This window comes from Mobula hypostoma, chromosome 18 (genome assembly GCF_963921235.1).
Source record: "Mobula hypostoma chromosome 18, sMobHyp1.1, whole genome shotgun sequence".
Taxonomy (NCBI): domain Eukaryota; kingdom Metazoa; phylum Chordata; class Chondrichthyes; order Myliobatiformes; family Myliobatidae; genus Mobula; species Mobula hypostoma.
In genome coordinates, this window is record NC_086114.1 from 62,416,028 (window position 1) to 62,431,840 (window position 15,813).

General features: G+C 51.3%; 1 protein-coding gene across 5 annotated transcripts in view; it reads left to right on the forward strand.

Annotated features, from left to right (window-relative positions):
- The window catches only part of tln2b (talin 2b), a 323,891-nt gene that overhangs the window by 278,728 nt on the left and 29,350 nt on the right, over window positions 1-15,813 (forward strand). For all 5 annotated transcript variants that reach the window (XM_063070979.1, XM_063070978.1, XM_063070977.1 and 2 more), the window contains 7 exons: window positions 614-760; window positions 3,275-3,441; window positions 4,528-4,711; window positions 6,765-6,890; window positions 12,296-12,412; window positions 15,053-15,238; window positions 15,328-15,435. In XM_063070979.1, coding sequence (XP_062927049.1) covers window positions 614-760; window positions 3,275-3,441; window positions 4,528-4,711; window positions 6,765-6,890; window positions 12,296-12,412; window positions 15,053-15,238; window positions 15,328-15,435 — 1,035 coding nt within the window. The remainder of the gene's footprint in view (window positions 1-613; window positions 761-3,274; window positions 3,442-4,527; window positions 4,712-6,764; window positions 6,891-12,295; window positions 12,413-15,052; window positions 15,239-15,327; window positions 15,436-15,813) is intronic.

A 15,813-nucleotide genomic window follows, 5' to 3' on the forward strand; every position in this document is an offset into this window, starting at 1 on the left:
TCTGAACCGATGGCATGGGAGCCTGGATCACTTATTCAGTTACATTATCTTGAATCCCACAACAAGTTGATGAACCTGGAATAAAATGTAGACTCCCTCGTGGTGACAGTGAGATGGGTTTTAACAAATCTGGATCTTAAGTTTGCCAATGTCCTTCAGCAAAGAAAATCTGATATCCTTACATGGTCTGATTCAATCCAGGACAACATTTGATGGGATCCCAACAAAATCCAAGATACCAAAGCACTATCTGAATTTTTCTGACAATCCCTGGTCATTCCTGCTGGCACACAGATTATTTGTTTGGCTCTCCAGACTTGCTCTCCTGCTGTCAGTGCAGCTGATCACTTTGTGAAGAACTTGAACTAAGTTTGTGCGTGTTCTTGGATGCATTCAAATGCTATTTTTTTTCCAATTGCATTTCTTGGTTCTGATTCTTGGTTCACTGATCTCCAGGTTCAACTAGGAAGTCACTGCAAATAGTTCTGGCCTTGATATGTTAATGTTTCAGTCCAAAGATGACACTGGCAGCCTGTGTATTCCCATAAGTAATTCAGAGCGATCAAGTGCTGCTTCAAGTTTCATTAATAACCTACTCCCATTTTGTCTGCAGATTGGATTCCAGATTAAGACACGAGTTCAAGATTTGGGCCATGGCTGTATATACCTGGTGCAGAAGGCAGGGGCTGTTCAGATCAGCCCTAGTGATAGCTTTACCAAAAGAGAGCTCATCGAGTGTGCTCGTGCTGTGACAGAAAAGGTGAGGAGTTTAATCCAGGTTTCACTGCAGCATCAGCATCCACCCTTGTTTTCCACCTTTTCAATTGGATTACATTGAGCTGGTCAGGAAAGGGTTTTCCAGCAGAAGTAGTGTTGGACATAAGCTTTACTTGGTCTGATGTGGATGGGAGTTTATTTCTGCAGTACGTTGGTGTGGCAGGGAGTACAGCTCACACGCTCCTCCGGGTTCAGTCCTATCCACATCGAGCACAAGAAGATCGGATTGGGAGTCAATCACCTGACCCTTCAGGCATGCCACTCTGATGCCCAATATACCTCAGGCATCAACTCCTCTGCCAGATCCACAGAGCTTTCAAATCCTCTGATCTTTTCAAAATGTATCTCCCTCCACTTTAAAACCAGCTTCCACAACCCTGTGGGGCAGAGAATTCCAAAGACTTACTGCACACTGTAGCTTTAACCAAATGACCCCTTATCCTGAAATGGCATTCTCTTAAATCTCCCAGCACTGAAAGCACCATGATATCATTCTTGTAAAGATTCTGAGCATCTTCTCTGTCTCTGTAAGATCTTCTAACCTCCAAAGAATATAGACCCAATCTATTTGGTTTCTTTTATCCCAGGAACTTCTCTTATCCTATTGGATCTTTTTTGGATTACTGCTCAAACTGTGTACAGCAAGCCTTGCTTGCCTTCGTTAGTCAGAGTGTTGTGTATAAGAGAAATAAATTCATGTTTCAGCTGTATACAGGCCACTCTTTAGGTATTGTGGGCAGTTCTGGTCGCCCCCATTATAGGAGGGATGTGGAGGCTTTGGAAAGGGCGCAGAAGTAGTTCACTGGAATGCTGCCTGGATTAGAGGGTAGGAACTATAAGGAGAAGTTAGACAATCTTGAGATGTTATGTCAGAAGCATCTGAAGCTGAGGAGTGAGCTGATACAAGTTTATAAAGTTATGAGAGGGTTAGATAGAGTACAGAGTCAGGATCTGTGTCCCAGGGTAGAAATGTCAGACAGCAGAGGATATACATTTAATGTGAGATGGGGAAAGTTTAAAGAGGGTAAGTATTTTACAGAGAGCGGTGGATGCCTGGATTGGCCTGTAAGCCTATTGGTAGAGGCAGACACAAAAGTGCCATTCTCGAGGCTTTTCAGTAGATTGAATATGTGCAGGCAGAAAAGATTTAGTTTAATTCAGCACAGACATGGTGATTTCCTATGTTGTGCTGTTTTGTGTTCTGTGATCGATGATCCAGTACACCAGAGGTGGCTTCATCACCACCCTGATAATTGTAATAGATCTTTAGCCCCTTTTAGTAAAGGTCATTATACCATTGTCACATTCTCCTACAGACTGCATGGGCTCCCTAAATGTCTCCTAAATAGGTGCAAGTTGTTGGTTAATTGGCTGCTGTAAATTACTCTGGTATGTAGATGGCTGGTGGGAGAATCAGTGAGTTTTACTAGGCAGCTGTAAGAGAGAGTATGTTAAAGCTAACTAACTGGACATATGGTATCTCTGAGAAGAACTTTGTGCGGATGAGCTGAGTGGCTTTGTTCTATGTCACAGTTAGAGTGAAGAGAAGCTGGATGAAACTGAATGTATGGAGTGTTTGAAGGTGATTTGGGATTGATTGGCACAGCTTTATAAATGTATTTCTGTAATGCTGTAATGATGTTTTATTGAGGGACTTTAGATCATCTCACAAATCAATGCAGTGATCCTGAAAGGTATATTTGCTCCTAATAATATACACACAGTGGCCACATTATTAGGTACATCTGCTTGTTAATGTAAATATCTAATCAGCCAATCACCTGGCAGCAACTCCATGCATAAAAGCATACAGACATGGTCAAGGGGTTCAGTTGTTGTTCAGACCAAATATCAGGATGGGGAAGAAATGTGATTGAACTGACTTTGACCTTGGAATGGTTGTTGGTGCCAGACAGGGTGGTTTGAGTATATCAGAAATTGCTGGTCTCCTGGGATTTTCACACACAACAGTCTGTAGAGTTTGCAGAGAATGGTGCAAAAAACATCCAGTTTTGTGGGTGAAAATGTCTTGTTAATGAGAGAGGTCAGAGGAGAATGGCTAAACTGGTTCAGAATGACAGGAAGGTGACAGTAACTCAAATAACCACGTGTTACAACAGTGGGTGTAGAAGAGCATCTCTGAACACAAAACACATCGAACCTTGAATGGTCTGCAGCAGCAGAAGACCACGGACATACACTCAGTGGCCACTTTATTAGGTACAGGATAAAGTGGCCACCAATTGTAGTTTGTTACCCGCTGTTGGTGCGTAACAGCCCATTTGTGCTGCAGAAAGGAGCTGCAGGAGCAGCAGTGGTGTGAAGCCAGACCTTCATGTGTGTTTAATTCAATTATTCTGGATGTTAGTAGGAATTCCTAGGATAACAGGCAATAATCACTTCAATTTCTGAGCTAATATTGCAATTGATGGTTTTGTGGTTACATTTTCACTGGCTGGAACTGTAGGGGCTCATTTCTGACATGTTCCTTGCACAGGTGTCCTTGGTCCTGTCTGCACTCCAGGCAGGCAACAGAGGCACGCAGGCCTGCATCACCGCTGCTAGTGCCGTATCCGGCATCATTGCTGATCTGGACACCACCATCATGTTTGCCACAGCCGGCACACTCAATGCCGAAAATGATGAGTCGTTTGCAGACCACAGGTGAGTCGGTGTTTCTTTCTCTTTCCCAACAGTACAACATCTCTGATGACATAAACGGTACATTGGAGAACAAATCCGAAACGGTGGTCAATTTGTGTTCTGAGAAGGTTTTTGAAGGCCGGGCACTGATACAACCGCATTTGGAGATCACTTTGGAAAGTTTGTGGTTACAGTAGGTATTGGCAGAGAGAACATCAACTTTGTAGGGCGTTGGAGTCATGGGAGAGAGTAAAACATACCTGTGCTTTGTGTGTGCCCTGGGATATAGGCATGGAGCTCTGGAAAGATTTTATTTTGGATCAGAAGATTTCCTGTTCAATTTAACTCCTTGGTTAAGTCTCTTCTCTGTCTTTTCCATCAAAGTTGCTCTGGTCTGCCTGGCAGTTTCCACTGACTTTGATGCCCTTTTGAAGATGGGTACTGAAATTGGAGAGGGTGGTGAAAAAAGCACAGAATGTCCTGGGTCAGATTCAGTTAAAACCCCACCTTGGATCATTTGCATTGAGCTGAGGTATTGTGATATCTCTCATATTATTGAAGGTAACAATTCCGCTAGCCCAGAGTTCAAGATAAGTCAAAATGTACCTCCACAATGAGTGACCGTAACTCTCAAACTGTATGAATTTCGAATGTGCTCCCAGTTGTGGGAAGCAGCATTTGGTTGGATCAACGGCTGGGTAACTGGGGCACCCGAGCACCAGTGGGATGATGCAGTTACAGAGTGACCTGAGCCCGAAACATCAACTGTTTACTTCCCTCCGTAGACGCTGCCTGACTTGCTGGGTTCCTCCAGCATTTTTTGTGTGTCGCTTTCCGGAGTAGTCCCCTCCATTATTGTGGACATCAGAACCTATAATGGGGTACGGTTAGTGAGAAGGGCCTGCATTCGTTTAAACAGTTTTGGTCTAAAACCTATTGGTGAAGAATTTTTCGTGCAAACAGTGCAGGAGCCATCAAAAAAAAAAGTCTCAACTCATTTCCCTGTCTCCAGGAGGGCGGCAGGGCATCTTTTACCTTGCTTTGCTTCTGAAAGTTTAGCTGACCTGGCTCTCACACGTGTGGTTTCTTCCCCCATCCCTCAATCAGGGAGAACATCCTAAAAACAGCAAAGGCCCTGGTTGAAGACACCAAGTTCCTGGTGTCTGGAGCAGCATCAAGCCAGGAGAAACTAGCCCAAGCTGCCCAGTCCTCTGTCAGCACCATTACCCAGCTGGCTGAAGTGGTGAAGCAGGGAGCTGCCAGCCTTGGCTCCGATGATCCAGAAACACAGGTAAGGAGTTACGTTCAGGGAGATCGGGCCACAGCAGCTGTCCAAAGACTTGGTAAAGTGGGGATTTCTGTTCTATGCTATATATTGAAGCTTCACTAAAATATAAGACCATAAGACATAGGAGCAGAATTAGGCCATTCAACGCATTGAGTCTGCTCTGCCCTTCCATCATGGCTGATACTGGATCCCACTTAACCCCATACACCTGCCTTCTCACCACATCCTTTGATGCACTGACTAATCAGGAAAAAACCAACCCACAGACAGCCTCCACTGCAGTCTGTGGCAGAGCATTCCACAGTTTTACTACTCTCTGGCTAAAAAAATTCCTCCTTACCTCTGTTCTAAAGGGTCGCCCCTCAATTTTGAGGTTGTGTCCTCTAGTTCTGGATACCCTCAGCATAGGAAACATCCACTCCACATCCACCTTATCCAGTCCTTTCACATTCAGTAGGTTTCAATGAGATATCCCTGCATTCTTCTAAATTCCAGTGATTACAGGCTCAAAGCTGCCTGATGTTCCTCATATGTTAACCCCTTCATTCCAGAATTATCCTCGTGAACCTCCTCTGGACTCTCTCCAATGACAAAACATCCTTTCTGAGATATGAGGCCCAAAACTGTTGACAATACTCCAAGTGCGGCCTGACTAGTGTCTTATAAAGCCTCAGCATTATCTCTTTGCTTTTATATTCTAATCTCCTTGAAATAAATGCCAACATTGCATTTGCCAAACCTTCTGAATGATTCAGGAAAAAAATGCAAGCTGTAGCTTACACAGACAAAGCCTTTTTGTCACCAAAAAAATGTACAGAGAAGGTTATGATGGCTCAGCTGGGAGTCAAGTGTCGAGGTTAGAGGAGATAGAATGGAATTGTCACTAATGCAGACTGTCAGAGAATAAGAGAGTTGTGGTTATGATCTGAAAATTTTTGACTTGGAGTCCAGAAGGCTGTTGGGTATTGTGGGGACCACAGTAGTGTAGCGGTTAGCCCGACACTATTACAACTCAGGCCATCGGAGTTCAGAGTTCAATTCCAGCGTCCTCTAAGAAAATTTATATGTTCTTCTCACGTGGGTGTGAGTTTCTTCCGGGTGCTCCACTTTCCTCCGACAGTCCAAAGTCATACCAGTTAGCAGGTTACTTGGTCTTTGTGAATTGTCCTGTGATTCGTCTTGGGGTTAAACCGGTGGGTTGCTGAGTGGAGGCTCCATGGATCAGAAGAGCCTGTTCTGCACTGTATTTTTAAATAAAGTAAAATAAAATAATTAAATGATTAGGGCTGTTCCTGAGGTCTCCATTAAGATTCCTGGAATTGGGAAAGGAGAATGACCAAACAGAGGATGAAGGGTGTGCCGGTAAAGGCTTTGTAACGAGTGGCAAGAAATACAAGGTGTCAAAAAGGAAAGCGTGCGACCAGTTAAAATGTGGAATAGCAGAAATGTTAGGGAAAATATGTTATTGAGTGGGAGAGTGGAACGTTTCATGGCATTTCTTCTCCACTTCAGAGTTACACATGGTGTTCATAATCAAGAGCGGCTGATTGCACCCAAAATCAAGCTACTTAGGTTCGATCTTGACCCCCCCCCCCCGGCTCACTGTGATGAGATCTTTCTGTTCCGTGTGCGATTTTTCCCCGGGTGCTCTGGTTTCCCATTTCACCTCACATATGTGCTAGTTGGTAGCTTCATTGGAGACTGAAAGGTTGGAGTGGAAAGTTCAGGGTGGAGTTGATGAACTGTGAGATGGAATAGGTTGTGAGGAGGAGAAAGGGATTTCTGTGAGATTTTCCACCACTATTGTTTGGAGTTTCTTTCTCCATGGATAGCAGATTACTCCACAATGGGAGAAATATCACGAGTGTACCTGATTCAGGTCCCCACGTGCATACCTCATGGGGTAGCTACTCCTGTGATTCTCCCAGCCATCCTCAGTCACAGCTGAACCCTGTATGCCTCAGCCCCACCGACCAACCAGAGCGCTTTATCAGCTGGCTGTGAGCAGACTTTACCGACTGTGATAAATACTTCTTTTTTGATATTTGTTTTTCAGGTTGTACTGATTAATGCAGTGAAGGATGTGGCTAAAGCACTTACTGACCTCATCAGTGCCACGAAGTGTGCAGCTGGGAAACCCGCTGACGATCCATCAATGTATCAACTGAAGGGCGCAGCCAAGGTACAGGGCGAGGTGGGCACAGGGTACAGGGCGAGGTGGGCACAGGGTACGGGGTGAGGCAGACGCAGGGTACAGGGCAAAGGCGCAGGGTACAGGGAGAGGTGGGCACAGGGTACGGGGAGAGGTGGGCACAGGGTACGGGGAGAGGTGGGCACAGGGTACGGGGAGAGGTGGGCACAGGGTACGGGGAGAGGCGGGCGCAGGGTACAGGGCGAGGTGGGCACAGGGTACAGGGCGAGGTGGGCACAAGGTACAGGGAGAGGCGGGCACAGGGTACGGGGCGAGGTGGGCACAAGGTACAGGGAGAGGCGAGCGCAGGGTACAGGGCGAGGTGGGCACAGGGTACAGGGCAAAGGCGCAGAGCACAGGGAGAGGCGGGCACAGGGTACGGGGCGAGGTGGGCACAAGGTACAGGGAGAGGCGAGCGCAGGGTACGGGGCGAGGTGGGCACAGGGTACAGGGAGAGGTGGGCACAGGGTACAGGGAGAGGTGGGCACAGGGTACGGGGAGAGGGCACAGGGTACAGGGCGAGGTGGGCACAGGGTACAGGGCGAGGTGGGCACAAGGTACAGGGAGAGGCGGGCACAGGGTACGGGGCGAGGTGGGCACAAGGTACGGGGAGAGGCGAGCGCAGGGTACAGGGCGAGGTGGGCACAGGGTACAGGGCAAAGGCGCAGAGCACAGGAAGAGGCGGGCACAGGGTACGGGGCGAGGTGGGCACAAGGTACAGGGAGAGGCGAGCGCAGGGTACGGGGCGAGGTGGGCACAGGGTACAGGGAGAGGTGGGCACAGGGTACCGGGCGAGGTGGGCACAAGGTACAGGGAGAGGCGAGCGCAGGGTACGGGGCGAGGTGGGCACAGGGTACAGGGCGAGGTGGGCACAGGGTACAGGGAGAGGTGGGCACAGGGTACGGGGAGAGGGCGCAGGGTACAGGGAGAGGCGGGCACAGGGTACAGGGAGAGGTGGGCACAGGGTACGGGGAGAGGTGGGCACAGGGTACGGGGCGAGGTGGGCACAGGGTACAGGGAGAGGTGGGCACAGGGTACAGGGAGAGGTGGGCACAGGGTACAGGGAGAGGTGGGCACAGGGTACGGGGAGAGGCGGGCGCAGGGTACAGGGCGAGGTGGGCACAGGGTACAGGGAGAGGCGAGCGCAGGGTACAGGGCAAAGGCGCAGAGCACGGAGAGGTGGGCACAGGGTACAGGGAGAGGCGAGCGCAGGGTACAGGGAGAGGCGAGCGCAGGGTACAGGGAGAGGTGGGCACAGGGTACAGGGAGAGGTGGGCACAGGGTACAGGGAGAGGTGGGCACAGGGTACAGGGCAAAGGTGGGCACAGGGTACAGGGCAAAGGCGCAGGGTACAGGGAGAGGCGAGCGCAGGGTACAGGGCGAGGTGGGCACAGGGTACAGGGCAAAGGCGCAGGGTACAGGGCAAAGGCGCAGGGTACAGGGCGAGGCGGGCACAGGGTACAGGGAGAGGCGGGCACAGGGTACAGGGAGAGGTGGGCACAGGGTACAGGGAGAGGCGGGCGCAGGGTACAGGGAGAGGCGGGCGCAGGGTACAGGGCGAGGCGAGCACAGGGTACAGGGAGAGGCGGGCACAGGGTACAGGGAGAGGTGGGCACAGGGTACAGGGAGAGGCGGGCGCAGGGTACAGGGAGAGGTGGGCACAGGGTACAGGGAGAGGCGGGCGCAGGGTACAGGGAGAGGCGGGCACAGGGTACAGGGAGAGGTGGGCGCAGGGTACAGGGAGAGGCGGGCGCAGGGTACAGGGCAAAGGCGCAGGGTACAGGGCAAAGGCGCAGGGTACAGGGCAAAGGCGCAGGGTACAGGGCGAGGTGGGCACAGGGTACAGGGAGAGGTGGGCACAGGGTACAGGGAGAGGTGGGCACAGGGTACAGGGTGAGGCAGACGCAGGGTACAGGGCAAAGGCACAGGGTACAGGGCAAAGGCGCAGGGTACAGGGCAAAGGCGCAGGGTACAGGGAGAGGCGGGCGCAGGGTACAGGGAGAGGCGGGCGCAGGGTACAGGGAGAGGTGGGCACAGGGTACAGGGCGAGGTGGGCACAGGGTACAGGGAGAGGTGGGCGCAGGGTACAGGGAGAGGTGGGCACAGGGTACGGGGTGAGGCAGACGCAGGGTACAGGGCAAAGGCGCAGGGTACAGGGCGAGGTGGGCACAGGGTACAGGGAGAGGCGGGCGCAGGGTACAGGGCAAAGGCGCAGAGCACAGGGCAAAGGCGCAGGGTACAGGGCGAGGTGGGCACAGGGTACAGGGCAAAGGCGCAGGGTACAGGGCAAAGGCGCAGGGTACAGGGCGAGGTGGGCACAGGGTACAGGGAGAGGTGGGCGCAGGGTACAGGGAGAGGTGGGCACAGGGTACAGGGCGAGGTGGGCACAGGGTACAGGGAGAGGTGGGCGCAGGGTACAGGGAGAGGTGGGCACAGGGTACGGGGTGAGGCAGGCGCAGGGTACAGGGCAAAGGCGCAGGGTACAGGGCGAGGTGGGCACAGGGTACAGGGAGAGGCGGGCGCAGGGTACAGGGCAAAGGCGCAGAGCACAGGGCAAAGGCGCAGGGTACAGGGCGAGGTGGGCACAGGGTACAGGGAGAGGCGGGCGCAGGGTACAGGGCGAGGTGGGCACAGGGTACAGGGCAAAGGCGAGCGCAGGGTACAGGGCGAGGTGGGCGCAGGGTACAGGGAGAGGCGAGCGCAGGGTACAGGGCGAGGTGGGCGCAGGGTACAGGGAGAGGCGAGCGCAGGGTACAGGGCGAGGTGGGCACAGGGTACAGGGAGAGGCGAGCGCAGGGTACAGGGAGAGGCGAGCGCAGGGTACAGGGCAAGGTGGGCGCAGGGTACAGGGAGAGGCGAGTGCAGGGTACAGGGCGAGGTGGGCACAGGGTACAGGGAGAGGTGGGCACAGGGTACAGGGAGAGGCGAGCGCAGGGTACAGGGCAAGGTGGGCGCAGGGTACAGGGAGAGGCGAGTGCAGGGTACAGGGCGAGGTGGGCACAGGGTACAGGGAGAGGTGGGCACAGGGTACAGGGAGAGGCGAGCGCAGGGTACAGGGCAAAGGCGCAGGGTACAGGGCAAAGGCGCAGGGTACAGGGCAAAGGCGCAGGGTACAGGGAGAGGCGAGCGCAGGGTACAGGGCAAAGGCGCAGGGTACAGGGCAAAGGCGCAGAGCACAGGGAGAGGCGGGCGCAGGGTACAGGGCGAGGTGGGCACAGGGTACAGGGAGAGGCGAGCGCAGGGTACAGGGCAAAGGCGCAGGGTACAGGGCAAAGGCGCAGAGCACAGGGCAAAGGCGCAGGGTACAGGGCAAAGGCGCAGGGTACAGGGCAAAGGCGCAGGGTACAGGGCAAAGGCGCAGAGCACAGGGCAAGGGCGCAGGGTACAGGGCAAAGGCGCAGAGCACAGGGCAAAGGCGCAGGGTACAGGGCAAAGGCGCAGAGCACAGGGCAAAGGCGCAGGGTACAGGGCAAAGGCGCAGAGCACAGGGCAAAGGCGCAGAGCACAGGGCAAAGGCGCAGGGCACAGGGCAAAGGCGCAGGGCACAGGGCAAAGGCGCAGGGTACAGGGCAAAGCGCAGAGCACAGGGAGAGGCAGGCGCAGGGTACAGGGCAAAGGCGCAGGGTACAGGGCAAAGGCGCAGAGCACAGGGAGAGGCGGGCGCAGGGTACAGGGCGAGGTGGGCACAGGGTACAGGGAGAGGCGAGCGCAGGGTACAGGGCAAAGGCGCAGGGTACAGGGCAAAGGCGCAGAGCACAGGGCAAAGGCGCAGGGTACAGGGCAAAGGCGCAGGGTACAGGGCAAAGGCGCAGGGTACAGGGCAAAGGCGCAGAGCACAGGGCAAGGGCGCAGGGTACAGGGCAAAGGCGCAGGGTACAGGGCAAAGGCGCAGAGCACAGGGCAAAGGCGCAGGGTACAGGGCAAAGGCGCAGAGCACAGGGCAAAGGCGCAGGGTACAGGGCAAAGGCGCAGGGTACAGGGCAAAGGCGCAGGGTACAGGGAGAGGCGCAGGGTACAGGGCAAAGGCGCAGGGTACAGGGCAAAGGCGCAGGGTACAGGGCAAAGGCGCAGAGTACAGGGCAAAGGCGCAGGGTACAGGGAGAGGTGGGCACAGGGTACGGGGTGAGGCAGACGCAGGGTACAGGGCAAAGGCGCAGAGTACAGGGCAAAGGCGCAGGGTACAGGGCAAAGGCACAGAGCACAGGGAGAGGCGAGCGCAGGGTACAGGGCAAAGGCGCAGGGTACAGGGCAAAGGCGCAGGGTACAGGGCAAAGGCGCAGAGTACAGGGCAAAGGCGCAGGGTACAGGGAGAGGTGGGCACAGGGTACGGGGTGAGGCAGACGCAGGGTACAGGGCAAAGGCGCAGAGTACAGGGCAAAGGCGCAGGGTACAGGGCAAAGGCGCAGAGCACAGGGAGAGGCGAGCGCAGGGTACAGGGCAAAGGCGCAGGGTACAGGGCAAAGGCGCAGGGTACAGGGCAAAGGCGCAGAGCACAGGGAGAGGCGGGCGCAGGGTACAGGGCAAAGGCGCAGGGTACAGGGCAAAGGCGCAGGGTACAGGGCAAAGGCGCAGGGTACAGGGCAAAGGCGCAGAGCACAGGGAGAGGCGGGCGCAGGGTACAGGGCGAGGTGGGCACAGGGTACGGGGTGAGGCAGACGCAGGGTACAGGGCAAAGGCGCAGAGCACAGAGCGAGGTGAGTGCAGGGTACAGGGCGAGGTGGGCACAGGGTACGGGGCGAGGTGGGCACAGGGTACGGGGCGAGGTGGGCACAGGGTACGGGGCGAGGTGGGCACAGGGTACAGGGAGAGGCAAACAAGATAGAGCAGGAGGGACAGTGCGAGGCAGGGAAGGTATATTGTAAGGCACAACATAAGGCAGGTAAGAAGGTTCTGCATAAGCCTTATATTACAAGGTATAGCATAAGATAGACAAGGGCTGGTCACAGGAAGGTATTTATAGCTAGTTACACACATAGTGCCTGCAGCCTTGAGTTACCAGATTCCAGTGAGACTCATTTCAAAGCTTGATATAATAATTATATATCATTATTTTCAATAATTTACGATTACATTGTGGGAATCAGGACCGCAATGCAGAAGATTTAGGAGTGTTCAAATTTGAAGTGTCTGGTGATGTAAGGAAGTTGATTAGAGGCAAAGCAAGTCTTTATTTTGATGGGGAAATGCTGAGCGTGGAGATGTATTGGTTAGAATACAGAGAGTTAGGGGTGGTGTATAGAGTGGTGAGAAGTAGCGACTGATCTTATTTTACCATTAAGCATGGTGAAGGTCACAGAACAAAGACGGAATTAAAATAAAAGTCAATGATGAGCTAATAAAATTGGATTAAGGGTTCTGATTGTTTACCTGTTACCATGTGATCCCTTCTCTTGTAGGTAATGGTCACAAACGTCACCTCCCTTCTGAAAACAGTGAAAGCAGTAGAGGATGAAGCCACGCGCGGTACAAGGGCTCTCGAGGGAACGATAGAAAGCATTAAACAGGAGCTGGCGGTACGTTGATGAAGGGCTAATAACTCACTGGATGTCACCTCAATTCTACCTCTGATCACACTCTCCCCTTTATCTCCCAATTTATTTATCATCTTTCTCCTGATTTACTTTGTCTTCCTTTCTGTTTTAAGATCATGCACATTTTAGATTGGAACCCTTCCATCTCCATTAGCTGTATTTCAGCTGCAAAACTCTAAATTCTTCCCCATCCCTTCCCCTCCCACCAATCCTTCTCCCAAATATTTTGTGCCGCTTAAAAAATATAACACTCTAGTCTGATCTGGGACAAACGAAGGTTCAGGAATGAAGAAGCTCGGTCTGTGTGCTTTGGAGTTTGGGGCAGGCGGAGTGTTTTGTGGGTCGAATATCTCAAGCAAACTCCAGCCCACAGCTCGAGCAGACAACATATTTGGTAGCAACATGCACAGTAAATGTCTCTGAATCTGGTTCTGTCTAACAACTTCCTATTCTTTGTCTATGTACTTTATATCTCTTCCGGGTCTCTCTACACCCACAACTTAAACAGTGCGATCCCCAGATAGACTGAAAAGAGCTGGCAGAAGGTCCCTGGGCATCCTGCTCCCTAACCAGTATTCAGTTCTGGGAAATGGGAAGTTCAGTAAGAGCCAGGACCAAAGCATGATGGACGATGCAAAGGTACAAGGAGAGAGAAGACAGGTCCACAGGGTGGTAGTAATCAGGGATTCCTAAACTAGGGCAGCAGACAAGTGTTTCTGGAGTTCCAGAATAGTTTTGTGCTTCCCAGGTGATCGTAGAGTGACTGCAGTGTTCAACAGGAGGAACATGAACCCCGAGATTTAATATCACTATCGATGATATAGTTGGTATAACCAGAAAATGACTCTGTGGTATTGTGGAGCTGTTCAGACATGATGTGAATTCACACTTCAAGCATCGAGTTACAGGCCCTATCTTCCCCTTCATGAAAGAATGGTTCTTCTGCTTTAAACCTATCAGTTACTTTTAAATCACCCTCCTGGCTTTTGACTGTCCCATTTTCTCGTTCTGAGCCTCAGATCATGTTGTATACCTCAGTTAAATATCTCTTGGCCTCTTCCCTTCAAAAGAAACCAATCCCAACTTGTACCATGGCTATAACTTTCTACTGCTGGCCATGTTTTCTGCACCCTCCCCCAGTGTAATCTCTTGGTAACCAAAATTAAATTGTACGCGGTGGATGAACTGAAGCCTGAGTTAGTGTTAGAGCATAACTTCTGTGCCTTGGCAAATAGAATAAATCATTGCATGTGCCTTTCTTGACCATCTTTCCTGCTGTCTTCAAGCATCTGTGGCTGTGCAATCCACAGTCCCACTTTTCTTTCAACCACTCAATGTTTTCCCATTTATTGCATATTCCTCTCCACATTTATCGTTTTAAATTCCATTTCCAAAGATTCAAAGTACATTTATTATCAAAGTATGCGTACAGTATACAACTCTGAGGTTCGTCCTCCCGCCGACAGTCAGGAAACAAAGAGACACCATGGAACCCATACAAAGAGAATATTAAACACACAATGCACAAAACAAAATTGCAGAAATGGCAAAAAAATGTGAATAACACACAGAAAACAGTTTAGGAATGTTCAGTTTAGTTCATTCCAGTTCAATTTAATACTGGGTCGTGCATTGACTGCAGGCCACCCCAAGTAAATTGTGCAGAATAGCCATGTTCTAACCAGAAATCAGAAACCCATAGAACATGAATTGCAGAGTCCTCTAGAAATGAGTCCAATCCACAAACCATGCCAATCAAACTTTGTCCAAAACCCAAGACTCTTGTATCTTCCTGCAGCAGCAGCGAGCGAGAGGGGGAGGCAGACCGGTCAAAAGCAGGCAAACGGCGATGGACACCCAGTCTCCTCCGCTCTTGTCCTCTTTAGTTTCGATCTTGCTCAGTGCTTTAATTGGCAAGTTGGTCGAGAATTGGAGCTGATCATGGGATCGTGTTCTGCCCTAGGCCATACATTTTCCTGCAGTCTAAAGTGTTATTCCTTACTGTCAAGTTCACAGCCAATTTTTGCACTACCAGCTAACTTTTTTGCCATGTACTTCATGTCAATCATATATCTACAGTAAGGGGAGAGAATATGGAATCCCATGAACTGCTTCCAATCAGAACAATGCCCGTCAGTCATTACCTTTTTATCCTACACTTGGTCAAGTTTGGACTGAATTTGACACACTATCTTTTTGTATTGACCAGCACGCTGCTAAAATCTACATCATCTGCAGAAAATTTTCTGCCCAAAATGACATACCCTGTGACCTCCCTACACAATTCATTGGACATGACCTTCCATTAGGAAAGTATTTCATATCCAGGCATTGTAAATTCAAATTCTTATCTGTCACATGAGATTGGTCTTAACCTGACTAAAAAGATGACTGCCCCACAACCATTGGTCCACTGACAACTGCCCCACAGCTATTGGTCCACTGACAACTGCCCCACAGCCATTGGTCCACTGACACCAGCACTATCAAACAGCTATTGGTCCACTGACAACTGCCCCACAGCCATTGGTCCACTGACAACTGCCAGTCATTGGTCCACTGACATTACTTATATGTGATACAACATGAAGCCTTCAAGCTGGATCTTGACTTAAATTCCAGGTTTTCCAATCAAAAGAGGTACCAGCCAAGACTCATACACCGGAAGAATTCATTCGAATGACAAAAGGTATCACAACCGCCACTGCCAAGGCAGTGGCTGCAGGGAACTCCTGTCGCCAGGATGAAGTGATAGCAACTGCCAACCTGAGTCGCAAGGCAATTGTCGACATGCTGACAGCTTGCAAGGTATTTGTCAGTCTCTCTGGTTGCCAGTCTGATTCCTGACTTGCTTTCGGTCAATCAGCACTGAAGTCCGTATGTGTTTCCCTCGGCAGCAAGCAGCATACCATTCAGCAGTGAGTGAGGATGTGCGAGGCCGGGCCTTGCATTCAGCCACTGAATGCACCGTGGGATACATGGAACTGCTGGAGCACGTCCTTGCGGTGAGTGGGTCAGCCTGGCTTCGTATGGATTACCTAGAACAAAGTACACAGGGATGTAGCCTTCTGAGAATTATTGAGATAGGCCATCAGATTTCCGGGGTTTGCACGCAAATCTGAGGGATTTTGGAGAGCCTATGTAAAGTAGTCGTCTCATCATTAGGCAGGATGTGAAAGCTCAAGAGAGTGTGCAGAGGAGATTTACTAGGACGTTGCCTGGATTGGAGAGCATGTCTTACTAAGAAAGGTTGAAGAAGCTGGGGCTTCTCTCTTTTGAGTAAATGAGGATGAGAAGTGACTTGATAGAGGTGTATACAATGATGAGAGGCACAGATTGAGTGGACAGCCAGAGACTTTTTCCCAAGGCAGCAGTGGTTATAC